This window comes from Empidonax traillii, unplaced genomic scaffold (genome assembly GCF_003031625.1).
Source record: "Empidonax traillii isolate 1590-97213 ecotype Southwest subspecies unplaced genomic scaffold, ASM303162v1 scaffold1179:size162997, whole genome shotgun sequence".
NCBI lineage: Eukaryota > Metazoa > Chordata > Aves > Passeriformes > Tyrannidae > Empidonax > Empidonax traillii.
In genome coordinates this window covers 75,194-101,510 of record NW_020956372.1, presented here as the reverse complement: position 1 = coordinate 101,510, position 26,317 = coordinate 75,194, and the positions used below count along the sequence as shown (strand labels likewise).

At 40.4% G+C, this 26,317-nt stretch overlaps 1 protein-coding gene across 1 annotated transcript; it reads left to right on the top strand.

Annotated features, from left to right (window-relative positions):
* The first annotated feature begins 261 nt into the window (after nucleotides 1-261).
* On the top strand, nucleotides 262-25,421 carry LOC114069075 (zinc finger protein 131-like). Its single transcript, XM_027905617.1, has 6 exons — nucleotides 262-400; nucleotides 2,383-2,484; nucleotides 4,853-4,997; nucleotides 8,484-9,169; nucleotides 14,944-15,074; nucleotides 24,759-25,421. Exons 1-6 carry the CDS (start codon nucleotides 277-279, stop codon nucleotides 25,419-25,421), a joined length of 1,851 nt encoding a protein of 616 aa, XP_027761418.1. The 5' UTR covers nucleotides 262-276.
* Nucleotides 25,422-26,317: the final 896 nt, after the last annotated feature.

Here is a 26,317-nt window from a genome sequence, read left to right as displayed (position 1 = left end):
CTACTGAATCTGTAGAATGAAGAAATGCACTTACCCACTTTGACTGTTTTTTCATGTGTATAAGTAAGGCCATGCTTCATTAACCATTTCCTACCTGTCAGCTAAAATCAGGTAAACCTGTTACCAAGACAGTTTGGTGTTCCTATTGGTTTTTTAGTCCCTGAAAAGTGCTAGTTAGTTCATGTTTATATACTAACCTGACTGTGCATAATACTTTCTAAATGGCACAGTATTCTTACTGTCCTACCACATCTTTTACAGATTAATCCTTTTGCCATGGAAACCGAAGAAATGATGGAATGTATCCAGGAATTCCCTGAACACTATAAAGTTATTTTGGATAGACTAAATGAACAACGTGAACAGGACCAGTTTACAGATATCACTCTGATTGTCGATGGTATGTATACTCCCAAGAACCAGTTGGTATCCAGAGAATTCTGAAAACTGTGCTGGGAAGCTGTTGGGTTTGTCACAGGTCAGCTGTCAAACTTGCCTGCTAACAAATTCTTGGCTCTGTATTGATGTGTGAATTGTTTGCAGAGTTTCATTTATTAATCTTGGGCTGAACAGTCTCCAGCAGTGATTAATAAATTTTCTTCTGCTTTTCATATAATCCCAGAATGGTTTGGATTGGAAGGGACCTGAAAGCTCATCTCGTTCCACCCTCTGACGTGGGCAGGGACACATTCCACTAGACCAGGTTGCTCCAAGCCCTGTCCAACCTGACTTTGAACACTTCCAGGGATGGGGCAGCCACCGCTTCTCTGGGCAACCTGTGCCAGGGCCTCACCACCCTCACAGGGAAGAATTTCTTTCTAATCTAAATCTCTCCTCTTTTAGTTTAAAACCACTCCTCCTGGTCCTATCACTATCTGCCCATGTAAAAAGTCACTCTCTTTTTTATAGGCCCCCTTTAGCCACTGGAAGGTGCTCTAAGTTGTCCCCAGTGTCCTCTCCAGGCTGAATAGTCCCAGCTCTCTCTCTTAGCCTGTCTTCATAGGAGAGGTGCTGCAGCCCTCTGATCATCTCTGTGGCCTCCTCTGGACCTGCTATAACAGATCCACATCTTTCCTGTGCTGAGGACTCCAGACCTGGATGCAGTGCTGGTGGGGTTTCATGAGAGCAGAGTAGAGGCGGAGAATAGGGAGCCCCTTCCAAACAAGGGGCTAAATATTTTCAGATAGAAGCCCACTTTGAAATGGCTATAATGTGTTGTCTAAGGATTTCCAAAACATTGTAAAAATATCTTTCCCTAACTTGAGCTGATTGTTTGCATGCAGAGAACTTGTACAAATATTGGTTGATTATTTAAAAAAAAAAAAGACTGCCTTCTTGCTTCTCTGGTATCTGCCTACTATTTTAATATGTAGTTTAAATAGGGTAGAACAATTCACTTTTTCTATGAATTCTACAGACATAAGTATTAGTGTAAAAGGAAGATGGAGATATAAATACTCATTATTTCATTAGAAAAGGTGGTGTCTGATAGAACACCTAAGATTGCTTCTTATCCCAAACATGTCTTAGAATGGATGAGCACTTCAAGGAAGATAGGCAGTGTCCACTAGGACAGACCTAGCTAAAGGAGTACCATCTGATCCTTAAAAGGATAGCTAGAACTTACTTGAAAGAAAAGAGTCCTACAGAGCCTGGATTAGAAAAAGGTAAGCAAATGAAGAAAACATTACTCTTTAGAATCATTGTAGTTTCACTCACAATGCTTGCACAAAACTTATCCTGAATGTTTGTTCCTGCTCTAGTATTACAAAATCCACATGTTGAGCTCAAAACTGTTTTCTTGTGCAGCTGTGTAGTTCTAATCCATGTTGCTTCTTTTACCTCTGTCTCATGGAGCCTTCTGAGTGTTCATGCCCACACCAGGGAGAAGGCAACACAGTGATGAGGAATACACAGTCTAGAAAACAGGAAGAACACAGCAGAACTACTTTTTTCTGCAGGGATCTTTATGCTGGCAGAAGTGATGATTAAATACATCCATATGTAAGAACAGCAAAAACTAAGGAGAGCTCGGATAAAACCTGAGAGCTGAGCCAAAGACATATGGGAAAAAGTTTCAACAGGATCTTCCCACAATTGACATATCTGAAAAGAGAAAGACTAGAGTGAGTCCTTCAGCTGATTGAATTGCAGAGCTTCAACAAGGTCAGTGATGTCAGCAAGGATCTGCATAAGATGGGACAGGCTAGCTGCAGTGGTATCCCATGTTACAAGGAGACATACTAAGTGACTATGTACTGCTGGAATAGATTTGTAGACTGGGTGATCCTGCAGCTGTTCTCTTCTCTGCATCTGTACTTATTCTGCACTATGAGTAAAGAAGGTGTTGTCCTAAACCAAATTTTTTGTCTGTCTTTGTAGGTCACCATTTCAAAGCTCATAAGGCTGTTCTTGCTGCCTGTAGCCAGTTCTTCTACAAATTCTTCCAAGATTTCACTCAGGAGCCCTTGGTGGAAATTGAAGGTAGTCTGATTCATGCAAATAAAAACCTTCAGAGTTGTGTGCCCAAGCTCAAAAATAATGTAGTATTCCTGGTATGGGCTTCAATGCATGCTTGATCATATTGATTAGCTCTTTGAATATCAGCTCTTGAGTTGTTCTGAGGTCGTGTTGTGGTTTAACTCTGGCTGGCAACTAAGCACCACAGAGCCAGGCTTGCTCATTTTCCACCAGTGGAATGGGGGGGGAGAATCAGAAGGGTAAAAGTGAGAAAGTAACTCGTGGGTTGAGATTAAACCAGTTTCATAATTACAAAGAAATAATAACTTTGTAAACATTATAAGTAAAAGAGAAAAGAGAGAGAAAAAAACCTAAGGAAGACAAGTGATGCAAAGGAAAACAGTTGCTTGCCACCAACTGACCGATGCCTAGCCAAGTCCCCTAGCAGTGGCCCCTCCACCTGCCCCCCCACCCCCCGCTTTATATGCTGAACATGATGTCGTATGGTCTGGAATATCCCTTGGGTCAGCCTGTCCCGGCTGTGTCTCCTCCCAACTTCCCACGTACCCCCAAGCCCCCTCACTGGCAGGGCAGTGTGAGAATCAGAAAAGGCCTTAGCTCCGCTAAGCAGTAACTGAAACATCAGTGTGTTATCAACACTGCTTCATTACAGGAAAGACATCAACCTGTTGGAGCAAGTCCAGAGGAGGCTACCAAGTTCATTAGAGGGATGGAGCACCTCTCCTACAAGGAAAGGCTGAGAGAACTGGGTTTGTTCAGCGTGGAAAAGAGAAGGCTTTGGGGTGACCTAATTGCAACCTTCCTGAAGGGAGCCTACAAGAAAGATGGAGAGAGACTATTTACAAGGGCCTGGAATGACAGGACAAGGGGCATTGGCTTCAAACTGGCAGACAGTAGGTTTAGATTAGATATTAGGAAGACATTCTTTACTGTGAGGGTGGTGAGGCACTGGCACAGTGTTACAACCTGCCCTGCCAAGCAGGAGTAACTTTTGTTTTATTATTATATCCCTAGGTCATCAGTGTTTGCATATATATATATATGACTTATTTTAGAATAATTTGGTTGCAAAGGAAAACAGGTATGTAGCCATTTTGGTTGTAATATAGCCACCCAAGAAAATGTGCAAGGGAAAAGAGAGAAAGAAAGAGAGGAAAGAACAAGAGTTAAAAGAAAGAAAGAGAAGAATAAATGTTACAGTCACCACTCAAAGGTCTCTGGTGAACTTGGTTGCTGTTGTCACTGGTGTCTTGGTCTGATGGGGAGTGATGAGGGAAAGAAACCCATAAAACACAGAATTCAGTGGGTTTATATACCCTCAGAAACCCTCCTGGTCCCACCCCATGTGTGTGGGGAGCCACTTTTGCAGAGGCTGAAAGCACTGGTTTTTGCAAAGTCATTTAGGCTTGGGGATGGGGGTGCTTCAAAGGCACCCCTACTAAGAGGCCTACTCAGGGTAGTGATGGGTGTGTGTGCACATGGCCCCTTTGACATGGCCTGGCCCATAGGAGATAAATATCACATACCCAGAGAGTGCCACTGGCCTCCTTTAGATAGGCATCACACACCCAAGACTTTGCTCCTAGGGCCTTCTCCCCTCAGCCTTATCTTCCCCTGGAAGGGGAATTGCACAGCTCACTCCAATAGCAATGTTTTAAGGTGATTAAAAAAGTCTAGTTCCTTGCACACAGGTTCCCCTGAGAAGTTGTAGACTCTTCATTCCTGGAAGTGTCCAAAGCCAGGTTGGATGGGGCTTGGAGCAACCTGGTCTAGTGAAAGGTGTCCCTGCCCATGGCAGGGGGTTTGAACTAGATGATCTTTAAGATCCTTTCCAACCCAAACCATTCTATCATTCTATGATTCAGCACAAATCCAAAACATAGCCCCATGCTAGCTACTATGAAGAAATTTAACTCTGTCCCAACCAAAACCAGTACAGGTAGTTATTGCCACTGGAAAAGACTTCCTCTGAAGAAAAATTGAAAAGATACCTTGGCTGCGGTGCAAGAACAGGATAGATGTGGAGCTATACCTGCCTGGTAGGCAAGGAGCAATTTCCTGGAGCATTTCAGCTTCTGGTAGCTTGCTGCTCAGAGCTCTCTTGAAAGAGATCATATTTTTATGTTTAAATATGAACTTTTTATTATTTTATGCAAGTAGCTTTTTGTCCATCTTATTCTTCTTTTTATCTTTGTCATGGAATGACTCTAGTTCTTCCAGATTCATGTGTTTCTATGGTAGACTTTTTATTCAAATGTGAGCCTTTCAAGGGTGACATCTTCATGAAACTGGTTCCTGGAGTACTGTGAGCAGGCAAGTGTGCAAGACTGAGGAATTGCTAAGAGAGGCTGTTTTTCTTGCTTGTAAACAGGTGTAAGTAACATGGCATTTCGTCACCTAATTGAGTTCACCTATACAGCAAAACTAATGGTCCAAGGTGAGGAAGAAGCAAATGATGTTTGGAAAGCAGCTGAGTATTTACAGATGTTAGAAGCGATCAAAGCACTTGAAATCAGGTAAACACATAAGCCTCTTTTTCTTCCCAACCCTGAAATGGAGAGTCTTAAGAATCCTTTTACGAGAGCTGACTGCCAGTATTTTGCAGTGCTCTTCTTTATCCTAGAACCTCCGAAACTTGTGTGGTATTGTATACTCTTGTACTATAAGATATGGGTCAGAATTATATAGGCTAAAAAAAATGAATGTCACATTCTTTGGGCTAGAACTTGATGACAAGTGACATGGATGTAAATGTTGCAGACATTGTAGGGCTGTGACTTCATGATAACTAATACCAGGCCTCTATACTATCTGACTACCCACACCTGATTGACAGCTGGCTGTACAGTGACGATGTCTCTCAGGTTATTAGACCACATTAACAAGTTTGCGCTGGTGTTTTGATTTCATGCAGATTTCTGCTTTCCAGAGAATAGGAAGTGATTTTAAAACTTGTTGCAAAATTAATCTCTCAAACTTCTTGAACAAATGTAATTGTTATAATTGGTTTCATATGGGATCAGTACTTAATCAAATGTTGCTGTAGCACCTTTTATCCAGTACTGTACAAGAAACAGTACAAGGAACTGCAATCCATTACCGAACTCCAACCTGAGAAAAGCTGGTGCCATTCCCATCATGCTGTTTTTCTTCCCCTTCCCTTTCACAAAGTGCTGTCATGTTCTCATTCCTTCCGTATGCTACACTGTTCTTCTGTCATGAAGCAGAGGGAGGGGCAATAAATGCCTCCCAGCATTATGGTTATCCTTGCTTTCTCTTCTAAATCTGCTGAAAGGTCTTTGTGTTCAGGTTAAGGAAAGACTGTTGTTTCTTCTTTATCTCCCCTTAGGCACACTAAGCTAAGGAGAGTGGCACTGACACAGAGTTCCTCTGGGAGCCAAACAAACAAAACCTCCATGACATGGTACCCTGGAAACTTGGTTTTCAACATCAGTGTTTTTTTGTGTTTTTTTGAATCAAGTTATTCTGTTGATGGGTAGCAGAGCTGAATAAGTATGTTGGGATTTTTTTAAGAGGAAAGATAGGATTGTGCATTTCTAGTTCTACAACCCCACCAACACCCTTTTTTGACATTATTAAGATTAAACATGGTATTGTTGCCTTAAGATAATGGGAGCCAAAAATAGACTCACCAGGCAATCCTTAGTAGAGATAAGGTAGAGAGCAGTTTTAATAGACGGCCTTCAACCACAGGGAGTACAGAGACACGTGTACCACATGTCCAGGGGTTACACAATTTATGGTACAGTCCATCCAATCCCTGATCTATCCGACTGCCAGTTCTGCCCCCTCGGAAATTGAGTCAGGGGTCCTGAGACCCCCCTTCCTCATCTTCCTCTTTGTCTCAGCATGTCCAGTCCTTGGAGCTCCTCCAAGGTTCCGAGTTTTGAAGGTTGCTTTGTCTATTGGTGTATCTTGTGGTTCAAGCCAGGGTGCAAATGTTCTTAAACAGAATCAAGGCCTACCTTGAGGGAAGTCTAAACAAACTAAAGGAATTTAGAAAGTTCAATATGAAATGGGGTAATAGGGTTGGGGTATGTGTAAACTACTGTGCTAAAGTGTGACAGTCTACAGCTACTTCTAAAATCTACAAAAAGCTAAAAATCAAAAAAAAATCCATAGGCATCAGTATCACCAAAAGAACTTTTTTTTTCATTCAGGGAAAAGCAGACCTTTGCTGTCTGCTTGAGAAATTTCAGACCCTTGAAATTGAAAACCTATGTTCTAATTGGTATCACTTTGAGTCTGTGTACACTGGTAGAGCTGTTGAACCAGGATTCATATCAGTCCATCAAGCTAAACTGTCTAGTCTGCAATTAATTCCCACTACTGTATAATGTTATACAGTTTGTTCATTATGCATCACTAGTAGATGATGAAATTCTTATGTTACAAGGAAATAAATGTCTGGCTTAACACACACATGTTGAAGCTAGTTTATTCTTAGAGTTATTTCCATTGTTTGTAGATTTTTGGTCAGGTGTTTTTGGTTAGAAAAACAAACTTGAGTACTACCTGTCAGTCTCAGTTTTCTCCTTCATGGTAGGAAGGGGACAAATTGCAATACAGTGCCTCTATCTGAGGTTTGACCAAAAGGGGTAAGCTTCAGAAACTTCAGCTAAAGTAGATGTTATTATAGAACTAACCATTTGTGTAATGCATCAAAGAGTTGCACAGCACATAATCTAGACTTGAAAGAAAACAAACAAATGTTATTCCTTGAATTACAGTGTGTTGTATGTGTGTATCCCCATTTGGTTTCACACCTGAGCCACACAATGTACTCAAGGACAGCAGTCTCCTCTTTGCTGAGCAGATAATTATTTTGGTATGTGATCCTGGAGCTCCTTGCAGTAATGTGCAAAGTAATTGTCACCTTCTAAGCATCAGAAATCCATCCTAGATGAAACTATAACTTTAGCTGCTCTGTCTTCCTGTGTCTGAATATAGTTAGGTGCAGTTTAATAAGCTGTATCCTGCATTAGGTCATTAGCTACACATCTTTGCCATGTGACATACAGATACTGGAGAAAAACCTTATCACTCCTATTACTAGAAAACCTGAAAGTGATAGGGAGTAGGCTACATAAAAAAAATTATCAGGCTGCAAAGGAAGGTAAAAGCACAAATTACTCTTGTAAGTCTGATTTGAGGGGAAGGTAGCCACTCATTTTCAAAACTGATAATCAATAGTAAAACCTCCAGCATGTAATCCATGCTGTGGATTATCATGAGTGTGAGACTTGAAATCATTGGCCCACTTAGCTCTGTCTGTGTTTGAGATGGGATGCTATCTCTGACATCTTGGAGGAAGAGGGTTGTGTGTTTATGGTGCAAGGAAAAGAGGAACAGAGCTAAGGACTGTGTTTAAGCCTAGATAGATTAAACTAAAATACTCCTTCCACATCCCAGTGGCTTTTCTTTTTTATTACAATTGTTAGCTGTGTGTTTTCTTGAAGTACAAGATGTTATAATAATCGTTTGAAGTCACAGCTGTAGTGTTTTCTAAGAAACTATAAGTGCTGCAGGCAATTGCATGCACTCCAGAGTTAAGAAGTGAATAGTGTAGGAAGAACTTGAGTCTTATTTCTGAGTAGACAGGCCAAAGAACTCCTTCCTTTGGAGAAGTTTTCTTTCCTAGTACAGAATTTCACAAGTTTCTTAGATAGACCTATGTCATTAGGCTAACTGGCCTTTTTTCTTGAATAGGTGCGTTGTATCATTCAAGTGGAGCTATTTAAAACACTTGAATAACCCTATGTTAAAGGCTCCTCAACTTTAACTGTGCTATTCTGCAGCTCTAAGGTGTATAGATTAAGGACAAATTAGCTTCTGAAATGGGTGCAGGTTATGTGGTCATTCATAATTCAGCTTCTTTGAGAAACAGCTAGCTAGTATTTAATGTAGAAGCTCAGCATCAGGCAGGAATTTTTATGTAAGTGCTTATAGATCTTAACTATGTTTATGCAAATGTTTTTCAGGAATAAAGAAAATTCATCACCATTAGAATCAAATCAAAGGCAAGGTAAAAATAAAGCAAAAAAGAGGAAGATAGCTGAAACCTCTAATGTTATCACAGAAACACTGCCATCTGCAGAATCAGAGCCTGTTGAAATTGATGTTGAGATTGCTGAAAGGATGATTGAAGTAGAAGATAACAGCATTGAAACACTTGAAGTAGCTTCTGCAGAGCAATCTATAAAGTACATACATACAATGGGTACATCAGATGAATCTGCTTTGGCTCTTTTGGCTGATATCACCAGTAAGTATCGTCAAGGAGAGACAAAATGCCAGATCCAAGAAGAAGGTGGCAGTGCAACTGATCCCTCATGCAAACAGGTAGAAGATATTGAAATTGTGGAACTTCAGCTGTCCCACGTGAAGAATTTATTCCACTGTGAAAAATGTAACCGTTCATTTAAATTGTTTTACCATTTTAAGGAACACATGAAAACACACTCTGCTGAGAGTTACAAGTGTGACATATGCAATAAAAAGTACCTACGAGAGAGTGCTTTGAAACAACACCTCACCTGTTACCACCTTGATGAAGGTGGTGCTAGCAAGAAGCAAAGACCTGGCAAAAAAATACATATATGCCAGTACTGTGATAAGCAGTTTGATCACTTTGGTCATTTTAAAGAGCACCTCCGAAAGCACACAGGTAAGAGCACTCCTATAGTACTGTACTTGTGGCTTTGACTCTAGTATTTTGGGGGTTTGCATGTTTTGGGGAAATGGAGAATATTCCGAAGAAAATGCATGAGTTCTGAGTGCTAGAAATACTTGGCTTCTAGTTGCAACTAAACTGCTGGGGGTTTTTTTTAATTTTTTTTTTTTTTTTTTTTGGTTTACATTGATGAAAACTTTGAGGGATTGAGGTGGTTATAAATGGATGCCTAAAACCAGAAAGCACTAATGAAGCTTCTCTCTTAAGTCTATTAAATCTTAAAATATTTCTTTCAAAATAATTTCTGAAAGCATGTTTTTTTCTTCAAAAGTACCAAACTGAGGAACCACTCATGTTCACAATTCTACTAGTAAATGTTTCTGTTGAAATATGATCTGAACCGTGAGCTTCTCAGCGGAATATACATTTTAAAGGGTTTCTTTAACAGAACTTATGAGCAAATGCCTGTTAATGCATTAGGCATAAAATACCCCCTTGCTCTTGACATCTCATTTATTATTTCATTTTCTTTGTTAATTAACACAGCAAAAAATTTCTAGTGACTATAGTAGACTTTTGTTACTGTAAAATCTGCCTCTTTGAAATCTGGACGGCATCTTTTGAGTACAAAATTACTTGTGCTTCTTCTATATAATATGGGAGGTTAAGATGCTATTTCTTCATCTCACTGAAAAATCTGTACTATCTGAATCGGTACTGAGCATTATATAGATAGCTCTCTGAATGTAAAATATATGTTGTCCTGATCTTTCAGATGTTTTTGTGTAATATGTCAGTCACGAGTCATCAATAAGAATTTAATAGAGGGTAGCAGTCTTATTTCTTTTGCAACTTGTTCTTGTGAAAGCCTTTTAATTTGAACTTCTTTGCATCTGTATATGGGACTGCTGAGTATTGATATATGACAAAGTATCCAATCCATTCCAAATAGCCCCTTAAAAGTAGCATTTATGAAAACTCTGGCAAATCCTTATCCTCTATGAAACAGGGAGTGTTTCTCCATTATGACCAAGCCAAATACAAGCTACCTAACAAAAGTCTTTTCCGAGAAAAGTTTGTGGAGGATTAACAGAATAAGCTAAATATAACAGTATGTTGGTTGCTGTTGTGACAAAGGATTTTGTGGATGAAGCAACTTAGCATATTACAGGAGATGCAGAGTACTTTCTAAATATTTATTGATGCAAGTATCACACATGGAATCTAATTACTTCCAGTTCCAGTGATGTGCTCCAAGCAGCAAAAATAATCAACCCATGTCTGAAAACTCTGTAATTGAAGTAATTTGTATGCAGATTATGCAAACTTTTTGGGAAAAATTAATCAAGGTCTTTGCCATTCTTCATGAATCTAAAATATGTTTCACAGGAAGCATACTTTGAACTGCAAATAACAACTTCCATAGGAGTGAATAAATGGACTCTATTTGCATACCTTGAATAAGTGATCCCAAGAAGTTCATTTGATAAATGCCTGCCTTTGTGTTTGTGGGGGAGAAAAAAAGAAAGAAAAGAAAGAAAGAAACAAACAACAAACTTTACTATTTCTCTCTAAACCAAATCTAAATATTGATTTGGCAACTTTATGGTTATGGTTGAATTCCCTAGTATTTCTTATATAATAAATAATGGTCAGTCTTCGCAAACGAAGAACCGGGGAAGGTCTTTACACCTTCCAGCCTGCGCATTGGATTTTTTAGGTGAGACACAGTGTGCGCGGAACTGAGCCCACCCTTTAATCCTAAGGTTCATCTGCCAGGGCCAAGCGAGCTTGGACTGTGGCAGCGAGGTCCTCAGAACGTAGATGGATTGCCTTACAGGGCTAACGAGCTCCATCTGCCCAGGGAGTGTCCTAACCAGGAATCGAACCCGGGTCTCGGCGTTGACAGCGCCGCGCCTTAACCACTTCACCACCAGGGACACTTTATTTCTTATATATTGGGCAAATAAAAGTCACTGTGTTGTTAAGAATGTCTTTGGGTTAAAAAAAAATATTTATTTTGGGCAGTCCCCTTCCTGTGGCTGCAGGATTATAAAGGACCAGCACAATATTGGACTATCTTAGATCAGAATTTCTGTCCTAAAATTACTTATGATTGGCAAGTGAAATCTCACCTGTTCTCATAAATGAAAAAAAAAATTAATTGTTAGATCAGACCAAGAACCTCCCTCATTAGTCTCATCTGAGATTTTATAAACTCATAGTTGAATGACACCCAGGAAAGAGAAGCAAGTTGTCACCTTTAGCAGAGGAGTTTATTCCCCAGCTTGCCAGTGCGCATCTCAAGCTACAGGCAGGCTGATACATTCTCTGTGTTTTCCATTGCTGCTGTGACAGCACAGCTGAGGTCACAGCATTGATTTGCACTGTGCAAGAAGTCACACAATGGTTTTTTTGGCCTTTGGATATTGCCGCTGTTGGTTTTGATTTGTCAGTTTCAGATAATTTGAGCAGAATATGTTGAAGATTGTTGAAGAATTTGAGTAAGAATAGAATAAATCAGTCCTTAACTGGGCAGTGTCTTGCTTAAAGTAACTCCTTAAATGTGACCAGATCACGGGGCGGGTAAAGGTTTGTGGTGTGAGTTTTGTCCTATAGTATTCATAGAATCATAGAATGGTTTGGGTTGAAAGGGACCTTAAAGCTCATCTTGTTCCACCCCCTACCACAGGCAGGGACACCTTCCACTAGACCAGGTTGCTCCAAGCCCTGTCCAACCTGGCCTTGAACACTTCCAGGGATGGGACATCCACAGCCTCTCTGGGCAACCTGTGCCAGGGCTTCACCACCCTCACAGGGAAGAATTTTTTCCTAATATCTAATCTAAACCTACTCTCTGTCAGTTTGAAGCCTTTCCACCTTCTCATTGCTACCATTTTGTTTATTCGGGGGGGTGGGGTAACACCTTTTTTCACCTTCCATTTTCTGACTGACATACCTGTAGAAACCCTTCCTGTTATTCTTTGCATCCCTTGCCAAGTTTAGCTCCAGCTTCGCCTTGGTCTGCCTTGACCCCATCCCTACACAGCCAAACTTCATCTCTATACTCTTCCCAGGATACCTGTCCTTGCTTCCACTGCCTGTGCATTTCCTTCTTGCTCTTTAGTTTCACCAGCAGGTCCCTACTCAGCTACGCTGGTCTCTTGCCTTCCTTGCCTGATTTCTTGCTCCTGGGGCTCATCTCCTGAGGTATTCTCTTGGCTCACCAATATATTTAGGCCAAGTGCCAGGTCCTGCACTTTGGCCACAACAACCTCATGCAGCACTACAGGTTGGAGACAGAGTGGCTGGAGAGTGGCCAGGCAGAAAGGGTCCTGGGGGTTCTGATTGACAGGAAGCTGAACATGAGCAAGCAGTGTGCCTAGGTGGCCAAGGAGGCCAATGACAGCCTGGCCTGTATCAGGAATAGCATGGCCAGCAGGGGCAGGAAACTCGGCACTGGTGAGGCATTGACTTGTGGAAACAAACCCCAAAACTCGCAAAGAGTATTGAAGCAGGTATGTTTATTCACAGTGCCAGGTGCATGGGGGATAATTCCTCCAATCACACACACCCATTGCCTTTGTTCAGCTCTTTTTATGCAGTATAATGTTACATATGCATTGGTTGTATTACATAAACATTAGTTGTGTTACATATGCATTAGCTGTGTCAGCAAATTTCAGAAAAGTGGGAGGGGAAATCGTTAACTTACTCCACTCCTATAACTCCGCCTTGGAACTCCCCCTTGGGGTTTTCTTTCAGGGGTCTTTGGGGGTCTTTTGGATAACGTAAGAAGTCTTCCTCAGCTTGAACTTTTTACCTTTGCTAAGAACTACTGAGTTGGCACTGTCCAATTAAAACTGGTATCATCTCCAGGAGCTTTTCTTTATCAACTTTCAAGGTCCCTTTCTCACGAGCTTCAAAGTCCCTTATCGAAACTCTAAGGTTTTCTGTTCCTGCTAAAGTCTTCATTATAAAATTAACTATATCTTGTCTGTGAGTTAGCATAAGAAAGCAAGGCCCTATCCTAATTCTATCTAAACATTAGCCAGTACTCAACTAAGGCTACAATCTTGTATTATTGCTTTATATTTTGATCACCCTTTATCAGCACCACCTCAAGTACTGTGTCCAGTTCTGGGCCCCTCAATTCAGGTAGGATATTGAGGTGCTGGAGCATGTCCAAAGAAGGGCAACAAGGCTAGTGAAGGGTCTGGAGCACAAGTCTTATGGGGAGCAGCTGAGGAAGCTGTGGTTGTTCAGCCTGGAGAAGAGGAGGCTCAGGGGAGACCTTATCACTGTCTACAACTACCTGAAAGGAGGTTGTAGCCAGGTGGGTATCAGTCTCTTCTCCCAGGCAACCAGCAGTAGTACAAGAGGGCACAGTCTTAAGCTGCTCCAGGCAAGGTTTAGATTGGACATTAGGAAGAAATTCTTCACAGAGAGAGTGATTGGGCATTGGAATGGGCTGCCCAGGGAGGTGGTGGAGTCACTGTCCCTGGAGGTGTTTAAGAAGAGACTGGATGTGGCACTTAGCGCCATGGTCTAGTAGACAAGGTGGTGTTGGGTCAAAGGTTGGACTCTATGATCTCAAAACTGTTTTCCAACGTAACTGATTCTGTGATTCTGTATTTGATTGCTCATGCAATGTCTGTGATTTTTGATCTATGAGACAGATGGTGGTTCAAGCATCCTTTGCATTACCTGTACAGCAGTTTCCAAAAACATAGCCTTTTATAAACATTAAGGGGACTGTTCTATCCATTTAACATTTTTCTGTGGCCTTTAGGTGTATAAGCAAGAATCATAGGCTACTTGTGGATTTCTTTTGAAAAGTTTCTTATGTCTTTATTTCTGAAAATACAGATCTATTTGCTTTCCATCTCAGTAGTCAATAACTACTGCATTCATGAAAATGTAGGCTTTTAAACTTAATCTAGCTAGAATAGATTCTTATGTTACTCCCTGAAATGTGTCAGTCTCTTTTGGAGTTCATGAAGTATTTTGTTTCAATAGTGATGTTGGTATCAGTACCTTCACAGATTAATTTTCAGACTCAGAAGAAACACATTGTTCCTAATTTTTTTGTACTTTAATTTCCTTGAATTTCATTGTGTTTGTGTATGATAAAATTAGTAAACAGAGACGGCAGTTGTTCTTTATTACTATTTGATGATGGTAATAATAATATACTACTTCGAATTAAAGTTTTGGGGATTGGTTTGGTTTTTTTAATACCAATGCATTATTACTTCCTGGTCATTCAGTGTCAACTTCTTTTTATGGAGCTTAGTTTCAGCTCTCTGTCATTGTTCTTGAAAATAAAACTTTGTATTATTTAAATACCTCCTTCTTTAATGTGTCACTTTGTATATACTAATGTTGAACCTTTAACTTATTATCAGGTGAAAAGAGAGAAATAGCTGCTATTTCTTTAAGGTATTTCATCAGAATAATAACCTAACTTTCATAAAAACCTGAATATACCTTAAATGACTCTGGGAATTATGTTACATTATTGTGTGTATGGTTTTTGTTTTGATTTGTTTGGTTTATTTTGTTTTGGTTTTATAAATGAGAATTATGACTCCACATTAGGTTTTTGCCATTTTATTTACATAAAGTTAAATAGAATGTCTTTCTTCTCTAGAATAGTCCAGTTGGCCACATCTTTACAGCATATTTATCAACCTACACAAAAGGAAGAGCTGATCAAAAACTGACTGGTTTTATACACTTACAAATCCTTGTGTCTGTCTTAACAGGTGAAAAACCATTTGAATGTCCAAACTGCCATGAGCGTTTTGCTAGGAATAGTACACTCAAATGTCACCTGACGGCCTGTCAGTCTGGAGCTGGAGCTAAAAAGGGAAGAAAGAAGCTGTATGAATGTCAGGTGGGTAATTGGAGTAGCAGGGTCTGAGGCTAGATACCTCCTTCCTGTGCTGAGGGAATGTGAGAGTACTGAGCAGGAAAGGCAACAAAAGTGGACTTATGTCGCCAAGAACTATTTTTAGTAAAATAAATTATAAAGGTTGCCTTCAAGCACAATATGAGGGTAAATTCTTATATCTAAGTAGTTCCATTTAAAATATTAAATTATTGATATGGAGCTTCATAATACTTAGTTATGATGCCAAAACCAGCATAAAATCACTGCTCAGAAACAGTTTTGGGTCTTTAAGCAGCAAAGGTATTTATTTTGAGCAACGTTGGGGTGCTAGCCAGCTCACGCTGGACAAACTAGCTCCAAAGTTCTCAGTAAAAAGTCAGGTAGTTTATACAGTTTTGGTGAGAGATTACAGTATTTTATAAGAATATTTATTCAAATTACATCATCTAGTTATTCATATTAGGTGGGGTTCAGGCAGAGTTTGAGGTGGAGTCATCCTTTTGGGTAGATTCCTGGGGGTCATTCCTGTTTCTTCGGCCTCGTGAGGGTCATTTTCTCTGTTCCTCATCGTCATGAACTTTTCAACTCTTCCTGACTACGTGCGGAAGTCTTACTAAAAAACCCCTTTACTCAGCCCTTCACCCCCCAAATGTCCATCCTATCTAATTTATGACTACTAGGCCAACCTTTTTGTCATCTTTCATTAGGATAGAGCATACCAGGCGCAAGCAGGCCTCTCACAGGCCTCTCGGAGCCTGGTACCTTCTCTCTCTTAACTAATCTCATAACACACGCTCTCTGTCGCTTTAACCTAAATGCAGCATTCCTCAAAGTGGGATCTGTGAGCCTCTCCTCAGAGTAGGATTCTAGCATCTAAAAATCCTTGCTCTGTTTCATTTCCCCCCTTTTCTCAGGACTTACGAATTCTCTCGTCAAGTTCTAAAGACAAAGGGTTTTGGTAAACGAACGTCATTCCCCACATTGTTTGTGTTCTCTTCACAATAATGCTCAACTTATACCACAGGTAGATGTTCAAGAAAGATAATATGATCATTCCTCCCAATTGACGCTTCCCTTTTGCCAGTTCAAGAGCTCGGATGAGAGCTATCAGTTCTGCTTTCTGGGCTGAAGTTTCTGCAGGTAAAGGGTTTGACTCAATTACCTTTTCTGTTGAAGTAACTGCATAACCAGCCATTCTTACTCCCTGTTTCGCGAAACTGCTGCCATCTGAAAACCAGTCGTCTGCATCTTGAAGCGGTTCTTCTTTAAGATCTGGGCGGCTGGAGTGCACTGCTTCAATTGTTTCCAGGCAGTTGTGTTCAAGCAGTTAGGCTGACATTCTTCCTTCTAGGAATGAAGATGGATTGACAGCATTAGTCACCTGAATGGTCACATCATCTGATTCGGCCAGGATCGCCTGATATTTCAGGAACCGTGAAGGTGATAACCAATGGTTGCCTTTTTGCTTCGGTACTGCTGATACAGTATGGGACACTAACACAGTCATTTTCTGCCCCATTGTAAGTTTCCTGGTCTCTTCTATATTTATAACCACTGCAGCTACTGCCCTCAGGCAGGTGGGCCATCCTTTGCTTACCTCATCCAGCTGTTTGGAGAAGTAGGCTACTGCCCTTTTGTATGGCCCTAGTTGCTGAGCCAGGACCCCTAAAGCCATTCCTTGACGTTCATGTGAGAACAGCCAAAAGGGTTTTGTTACGTAGGGCAAATCTAGCACCGGGACCCTCATAAGTTCTTGCTTTAGTCGTTTGAAGGCTTTGTCCACTTCAGGGGTCCAAATTATGTTAATTTTGGTTGTTTTCAGCAGTTCGTACAAAGGCTCTGCAAGTACCCCATACTGATATATCCATAAATGGCATCAACCTGTCATTCCTAGAAAGGCTCATAGGTCTCTCACCGTTTCTGCTCTGGGTGTCTGGCAGATTGCTTCTTTCCTTGATGTTCCTATAGACTGCTGTCCTCCAGAGACTTTGTATCCCAGGTATACCACTTTCTTTTGCACCAGCTGTGCTTCCTGTTGGGAGACTCGATAACCATTTAAACCCAGGAAGTTTAATAGAGAGATTGTCCACTGTACACATTCCTCTTCTGTTTCTGTTGCTATCAGTTAGTCATCTACATACTGCAGAAGAGCGCCATCTCCCGGCGGCTGTTCCCATTGTTCTAATTCTTTGGCCAATTGATTACCAAACAAAGTTGGCGAATTTTTGAACCCCTGAGGTAAAACAGTCCAGGTTAATTGCATCTTTCTGCCACTACTAACTGATTCCCATTCGAATGCAAATATCTTTTGGCTCTCTAGGGCCAAGGGGAGACAGAAAAATGCATCTTTTAAATCTAATACTGTAAATCAAATCAAATTGTCTTTTAATTTTGTCAAAAGTGTATAGGGATTGGCCACTATGGGATAAATTGTTTTTGCTATTTCATTTACAACCCTTAAATCTTGAACTAGTCTATAGGCTCCATTTGGTTTCTTGACTGGGAGAATTGGGGTGTTGAAATCTGATTCACACTCTATTAGGAGTCCCAATGTTAAAAAGTTTTCAATTAAAGGTTCAATTCCTTTTCTGTCTTATAGTCTCAATGGATATCGTTTTCTAGCTACTGGTCTTGCTCCTGGCAGTAGTTTTATTTTAATGGGGGTTGCTTGTTTTGATCTGCCAGGTATACTGGTAGCCCATACCAAGGGATATACCTGATCCAAAATCTGAATGACCTTTTGATTGCTTTGCTCTGGTTCTACGCAGCTCATGGTTAAACTCAGGATCGCTATTAGCTGTTCTTCACTTACTCGAAATTCAAATTTACCCTTGTTAATTTTAATCATAGCTCCCAGGTTTTCTAATAAATCTCTCCCCAGCAAAGACTTTGGGGAATTAGGCAAATATGAGAATTGATGAACTCCCATTTGTTTCCCAATTCTGTACTTGAGGGGTTTCAGAAAGAAAGCTTTTTCTGGTTGACCTGTTGCTCCTATAACTTGAACAAACTTACTACTTTTAAGTACAATCCTTAACATCCACTGGACTGACTATGTGACCAACACGTCTGTCCTTGAACAGGCAGTAGTCACGAGCATTGAGGCCATGCTGCTGAGAACTCAACTGCGTTGGGCAGGGCATGTCTCCAGGATGCAGGGCTACTGCCTCCCTAAGATCGTGCTATATGGGGAACTTGCCACTGGCTGCCACAAGAGAGGAGGCCTTAAGAGGAGATACAAGGACTGCCTGAAACAATCCCTCAGCCTTGGCCATATTGATCACCACCATTGGTCTACTCTGGCCTCCAATCGGGAGGCCTGGAGACACACTATCTATAACGCTGCTGCTGCTTTTGAGAATACACGCAGGACTACTCTCGAGGAGAAAAGACAACGCAGAAAGAATCGTGTCTCATCTATATCACCTGGGGAGTCTTTCTGCTGTACCCTCTGCAACCGGACTTATCTCTCATTGGCCTTTTTAGCCATCAGCGTGCCTGTAGCAAGCGTGGATAGAGTCCCTTCTCAAATCTTTGTTCGCAAAGCCTAACCATGATGATGAGTTCTTGATTCAAAACCGAAAATGTAGCTCCAGTGTCAATTAGAAAATCTAATTCTTTTTCATTTTCCCCTAGCTCAATTCTGACCAATGGATCCGCCAGGGCTAAATCCACTGGTCCCCCTCATTCTCCATTCTGATGAGCGATGACAGCTCCTTCTGAGTTCTTATTTGCCAACTTAGGACAGTCTTGTTTCCAATGGCCCGTTTGTAGGCAATAGGAACACTGATCTTGTCTTATTCTTGGCTGCTGGGAGGGGAAGCCTCTTCTTCCCCTTGTAGTCTGGCCCCTGCCCTGACCCCTTATGCCCGGTCCTGAGGAATTCGTGTTTTGGGTCATAACCGTTGCTATTACTCTTGACAGTTTTCTATCTTCGCTTTTCTCTCTATTGTTATATACTTTCCAAGCTTCATTCATTAGTACCTCTAAGTCTTTATTGGCAGGATGGTCTATTTTCTGTAATTTCTTTCTACTATCAAGATTGCTTTGTCCCATTAGTAACCCTACTAGTTGCAGTTTACCCTCTTTTGATGTCGAGTCTAAGGTAGTGTATTTCCTCATAGCATCTCTAAGTCTGTCTAAAAATGCTGTGGGGGTTTCATCTCGTCCCTGTCTCACTTCATACAAAGCTGCCCAAGTTACTGCTCTGGGTATGGCATTTCTTAATCCCACCAGGATTAAATTTCTATATTGTTCTAGCAACTTATATTGCACTGGATCATTTGGATCCCAATTAGGGTTTTGTTTTGGAAAAATGTTATCTATGTTCCCTCTTAAAACATTTGTATCAATCTGTGCTTCTACATTTTGTCTAACTGTGCTGATTACAAGCTCTTTTACAGTTTCTGTCAGTTCTGATAGCATTAGATCGATATCAGCCCAGTCAATGTCTTGGTTTTTCGCAATTAATTCAAATCTTTTAGTCACTTTCTCAGGGTCTTCTCTAAATCTTTTGGCTTCTTCTCTCCAACTATTTAAATCACCTGCAGAAAAGGGAGCTTTTACCCTGGTTTGAGTACCTGCAGGCGTTATTACTTGGCGTAATGGTGCCACCATGTGGCTTGCCTCTGTTTTGACTCTTGCTTTGGTCCCAGTTTTGTTTTTGGTTTTCTGTCTCCCAGCCCGACTATGTTGTGTGCTGTTTACTCCCTCCTCTGGTTCTTCTACACTTTCTACTATACTCACCGAATCATCTATTCCTGATTGCTGCGGGCTGCTAGGTCCTTGTGTCCTTGTCTAGCTTGTCCTGGTCCTCTAAAGGGTGCTGGCTGTAGTTCTTGGAAGTCTAAAATACTCTCTTCATCACTATCCTTCCTTCCTAAGACACTGCTGCCCAATACTGCAAACATCACAACAACGTTTTTTTGGTTTATGATTTTTCTGATCCCTTTCCAATGTTAAGACAAAAGGATGTTGGGGTGGGATATTTATTCCGCAGTTTTTCTGCCATTCAGGTCTATTTCTCAGGGTGAAAAACAGGTCTGCGTACATTACTTCATCCCACTTCTCCATTCTACGGAGAAACAACATGAGCTGTAAAATGGTATTGTACTTAATACTTTCTTCTGGTGGCCATTTTTCACCATCATCTAACTTATACAGTGGCCACCAGTTTCGGTAGTATTTTAAAAATGTTGTTTTGCTCAGATTTCCTCCAGGAATTCCACCTAATTCTTTCCAGTGTTTTAAAATACAACCCAGAGGTGTTTTAGTGTTTATTTCTGTACTTAGTTTGTTTCCCATTATTGTGGGAGCTGAGGGTAATATTTATTCTGGGATGCTTATAATTCAGGATCCTTTGTTTTCGTCTCTCTTTCTGAAAGGGGATAGTATGTTCCAGGTGTCTTTGTTATATAGTAGATACTTATGACAACAGGTACAGGGGTTAATTCAAACAATTCTAGCATCAGTAATATACCATCCAATATAGGGGTCATGAGCCCACACAGGTTCCCAATTACTAAAGTTTTCAATCACTAATGGCTCATATCCCTTTTGTCTTAAGTGCTTTGTAAACCTATGCAATGTTCCCTGTAATTCTTCAAGTAATTCTCTTTACTGAATTTCTCATTCTAATTCTAATTGTACTAGATTCCAATCAGTGTCTTCTAGCTGGGTAGGTTTTTTATAAAATTCTGGCTCGTGTCTAAAAATATTTTTCAGTTTATTCCACCACTTCATGTATTAAATTATCAATCACTTCATCCTTCTCTGACTGCTGCCCTCGCAGGCAAGTCAGAAAAACAGATTGGGACTCCCACTCGCTTCGCAGTGACACTGCGTCTCAGACACACTCACACACACATACACTTGCACACCTGTTAAGTTCTTTAAAGTGTTCTAAGTTTTACGTGTTACAGTTGCATTACCACCTAAGGTCACAAGATGTCGCTGTAAACCACAAAATGTATGTTCTACTGTTAATTTGAGCGAATTTGTAAAAATTACGTACCTATCAGTTGCTTGACAATAATATTCGCTCTCTTGGTCTTCCAAGCTCTGATTATCACCACACCTAATGCAATACAAATTCAAAGTTCGATTTAACCTTCTTCCTTGCGTCTCCTTGGGTCCTAAAATGTATGTATTGCAATCTCGTACAATGCACAGTTACAAAAGGACAAATCTTAATTTTAGGTTTCAAATGGCGTGGTAGAGTTTCTGTTACTTGTCTGGGATTACCGGGGTTACTTCCCGTAAGCAAACAAACCACAACTTTTAGCACAGAATAAAAATGAGACAAAGCAAAGAGACCCACAGTACATTATCTCCAGCTACCACATTCTAGGGATTCCTAACAAGACTAGAAGAAAAGCAAAAGGAAGCTTCTCTGGGTCCTAAATTCCTTGTCTCAAGAAAATCGAAAGGAAACTTAATCCCAAATCTTAAGGCAGTTCAGAAGGAAATTTAAGGATTATTAGATTCCCAAATCTTCAAGTCAAAATGCACAGTATTTGGCCAAATGCAATACAATGCAAACCAAATACAATACAATGCAAACCAAATGCAATACAATGCAAACCAAAGCTGAGATATACCAGATAGAGGCTATTACCTCTTCCAGAAGGCGTCCCTTCTGATTAACCTTGCGAGAACAGCGTCCTGTCTCACAGGGTAAATTCAACTAAATTAAACCAAAGAACAAATATAAATACCTTTTTATGTCGAGCAGAAGTCTTTGTCCACCTGTGTGAGAAGCCAAGGGGCAGGGGAGACTCGCGACCGAAGATCCAGTTGGGGGCTCCCGAGGGTCCCCAGGCCCCCTGGATTCCAGCACAGGAGGAGAAGGCTCCCGCCTGGCTCACCAGAATTGATGCTAAAACCAGCATAAAATTGCTCAGAAACAGTTTGGGGTCTTTAAGCAGCAAAGGTATTTATTTCGAGCAACGTTGGGGTGCTAGCCAGCTCACTCTGGACAAACTAGCTCCAAAGTTCTCAGTAAAAAGTCAGGTAGTTTATACAGTTTTGGTGAGAGATTACAGTATTTTACATGAATATTTATTCAAATTACATCATCTAGTTATTCATATTAGGTGGGGTTCAGGCAGAGTTTGAGGTGGAGTCATCCTTTTGGGTAGATTCCTGGGGGTCGTTCCTGTTTCTTCGGCCTCGTGAGGGTCGTTTTCTCTGTTCCTCATCGTCATGAACTTTTCAACTCTTCCTGACTACGTGCGGAAGTCTTACTAAAAAACCCCTTTACTCAGCCCTTCACCCCCCAAATGTCCATCCTATCTAATTTATGACTACTAGGCCAACCTTTTTGTCATCTTTCATTAGGATAGAGCATACCAGGCGCAAGCAGGCCTCTCACAGGCCTCTCGGAGCCTGGTACCTTCTCTCTCTTAACTAATCTCATAACACACGCTCTCTGTCGCTTTAACCTAAATGCAGCATTCCTCAAAGTGGGATCTGTGAGCCTCTCCTCAGAGTAGGATTCTAGCATCTAAAAATCCTTGCTCTGTTTCAGTTAGAGAGATTCTTGAGTGTAGGTAAATGTTCAAATACATCTTACTGATCTTTCTGCTTCCTTTTCAAGGTTCTTGATGAACAGACCTAGGCCTTTCCTGCTTGCGAGTATGCTTCACTAAAGTCCCAAATACAAAGTACTGTTTTATTTCCTAATTTATTCTTCTTCTCTTTAGTACCAAAATATTGACTGGTTGGAAAGTCATTTCAACTGATGATAACAATCTGTAATGTCTTTTAAGCAAATATAAATGCTGTAGAGGGATAGGTAGGGTACTTGGTCACTATGCAACTGACATGTAAAAAGCTGTTTAGAAGAACATTACTTAGCTTTTAAAAGTTGATCCTGAAAAGCTAGAAAATATGAGAGCTGAGGTTGGTTGTAGCATTTTTATTTACCATTTTGCTGCCCTACTGCTGTGACAGTCTCAAATAAGGCTCTCACCTTAGTTCACAGAATTGCTGTGGTTTGAGGTTAAATTGGGTTGTGTAGTAAAGAAAACTGTTGGATATCAGCTTTATTTGTTCAAAAAAAAGAGTGATCTTATTCACAGAAAGCGACAAATACTGCAGGAGGTGAATAAATTAATTTAATCAGAAATTTCACCAATGCTGTTGCATTATTTAGTTATGCTATACTTAATTCTTGGGAACATGCTTTTGTCTTAAAGATAAGTTTGTTTTGAACATGAGAACTACTGTATAACACAAAATTGTACCTAGTAGCCTCTTTGAAGATACTTTTTTGGTTTTGTGACCCTTCGGTTTAGTTGCTTCACCTCGTAGCTTTCTTTGTTACAGATAACTGTAAATGTGGGTTAGTGTTATTTCAACCTGCAGCAACTACAGGAATTGTTGAATAAATTTTTCTTGAATTTTTTTCTCTTTAGAACTGAATTTGAATAGTGTTAAATAAATAAAATCTTGGTTCACTGAACAAGGAGGAGAAAACAAAATTGCACTTGCTTGATGAGCACTTTTGGTGCTCTTCAGTGTACACCTTGAATACTGAATTAGGCTCCACATGGCAAGAACAGTATATTATGTGCCTGGGCATTACTGATAGTCATTACCTTTATGTATGACTAAGTAATTTTGAGTGCTTATCTATAAGGTTAATATTTTAAGAAGTGTGTGTGTGCAACTTCTTTCTACAGCATGAACCTAGGGGGGACACATACACAAAAAGCATGTCACTAGCATCAGAAACATGGTTTTAAGATTTCAACAGCAAAATCGAGATATTCGGCTCCATTACACAGACCTGTTCTTTGAGTTAATCCTTGTTAAAAACTCTATTATCCTTCTGTGTTGTTGCTGAAAATTGAGGAGATGGAACATTCTGTTTCAAAAATATTTGTCAACAGTGAAATGCATATTCTTTGCTTCTTTATGCAGCCAAGAGTACTTGCATGGACAAAGACACCTGACCCTGTTTCTTTACTCCAAACCTGACTCTACCCCACTCTTCTCTCTCTCTTCTACCCTGGCACCTCATTAATTTCTGCAGTCTTTGTGTGTTGTTTTCAGGCTACTTACCTCCGTGCCAGCTGAAGGGAAGTGTGCTCATGTGCTTTGTGAAAATAGTATGTCTGCAGTGAAAGCAGTACTTTTATCTGGAAGAGACTTAAAAAGATGGAGTTTTAAGACATTTCTATCTGCTAAAATCACTCAAATATTCTTTTGAAATGGCAAAATGTGAGAGTTTAGTCTATCCATGAACAAATGAAAGCTGATCAGGAAATGTTGGCTAGTAGTACTGCATCTAGAACTTCACTAAAAGGACAGTTTGTATTGCACTTTGATCATATTATTACATAAATAGCTTTACATTCAAAATTCTAGCACCAGACATTTATTGGGGTGTGAATCTGTATATGAATTTCACATAAGGTTAAAATAAGAAAACTTTTAAATGCTGTACTGACTCATACCCTGTGTATGCACAACTCAAAATGGCACACCATGTCTTAAAAATACATACCAGATCTTCTATTCATTCGAAGCTGACTTCTCATCTTTTACCTCTAACATACATGGTTGGCTTTCTTAATCTAATTAGCAAGAAGCTACACTATGTGAAGCCATGGTCTGAAATAGGCACTATACTTTGTTATATTTCTGTTTGCACTGTTTAACATACTGTATCTTTTGTTTCAGGTTTGTAACAGTGTGTTTAACAGCTGGGATCAGTTTAAAAATCATTTGGCAATACATACTGGTGACAAACCCAACCACTGTACCTTATGTGATTTGTGGTTTATGCAAGGCAGTGAGCTGAGAAGGCATCTCAAAGACATGCACAATATTTCAGAACAAATAGTGACAGAAGAAGTTCTTCCAGTGGAAGCTATGGAAGCTGAACCAGTAACATCAATGACTATAATAGAACAAGTGGAGCAAGTCCATGTCCTACCAGTAATTCAGGTACAAGTGGATCCTGCACAGGTAACTGGGGAACAGATGCACCAGGATTTCATACAGGACAATCAAGTGAAAGGCACACAGATGGAGGAACTGCAAGAACAGGTGCAAATTAGTTACTTGGAAATTGAACACATTCAGACTGAACAAAATGCTGCAGTTCACATGGAGCAGTTACATGTTGGGCATGTAAATCAAATACAGATGGAAGAAGTACAGGCAGAACTTATAGATGGAACAGACCTTGAACAAGTAGAATATGAAAATGTTGATCAAGGAGAAGCAGAAGAAAATAAAACTAGTCAAGTAGATGATGCAGATATGGAAAATCATGAAGAAGGTGAAGACTTAAAAACTCAACAGTTAGTGGAAACACAGAATGAAAAGGTGTATGACTAGGACAAATAATCACACTGTGCAGGTTTAGGAATAAAATACCCAATTATTTTTGCTAGCTTTTGCATTAGTTTTTGAACCAATGGTGAGTGGTCACCTTTCCAATATGCTGTCCTTAGGAAGCTGGACAAGTGGACCAAAGTTAAGTTTTCTTCATGTACAACTACACTTCTCTCATATGTGAAAAATAACTTTCCCATTCATGTAATGCCGTGGAACAGAAACTACCAAAGACACGGACAGCTTTGTGAGGATTTTAATAATGAATAGCCTGTGTCACTTACATCATCCCTAGATATATGTAAGAGTAACTTTACCTCTTTTCCTCTTGCTATAGAAGCAAACTCTTGTTATAGATTTGCAGAGTGTCTGTGGCAGAAGAATCAGTAAAATCTGATGGGTTCTAATGTAAGTGGCTAATTGGGTACCTGTGAATTTTCTGGGCAGACTGTTTGCTGTTTGCTAACAGCAGTCCCTAACTTTCAGGCTGGGGAAAAAAGTATTGTTGCTGGAGGACTTGGAGCACAAAAATCCTGTACCTTTTTGTTGTGGTTTAACCCCAACCAGCCAGCCAGCCCCTTACAGCCACTCACTCACTCCCCCACCAGCAGGATCAGGGAGAGAATTGGAGGGGTAAAAGTCAGAAAACTCATGGGTTGAGATAAAGGCAGTTTAATAGGGAAAGCAAAAGCCGCTCACACAAACAAAGCAAAACAAGGAATTCATTCAGCCCTTCCCATGGGCAGCAGGTGTTCAGCCACCTCCAGGAGAGCAGGGACCCATCATACGTAACGGTGACTTGGGAAGACAAACACCATCACTCCAAACATCCCCCCCTTCCTCCTTCTTTCGCCCACTTTATATACTGAGCATGATGTCATATGGTCTGGAATATCCCT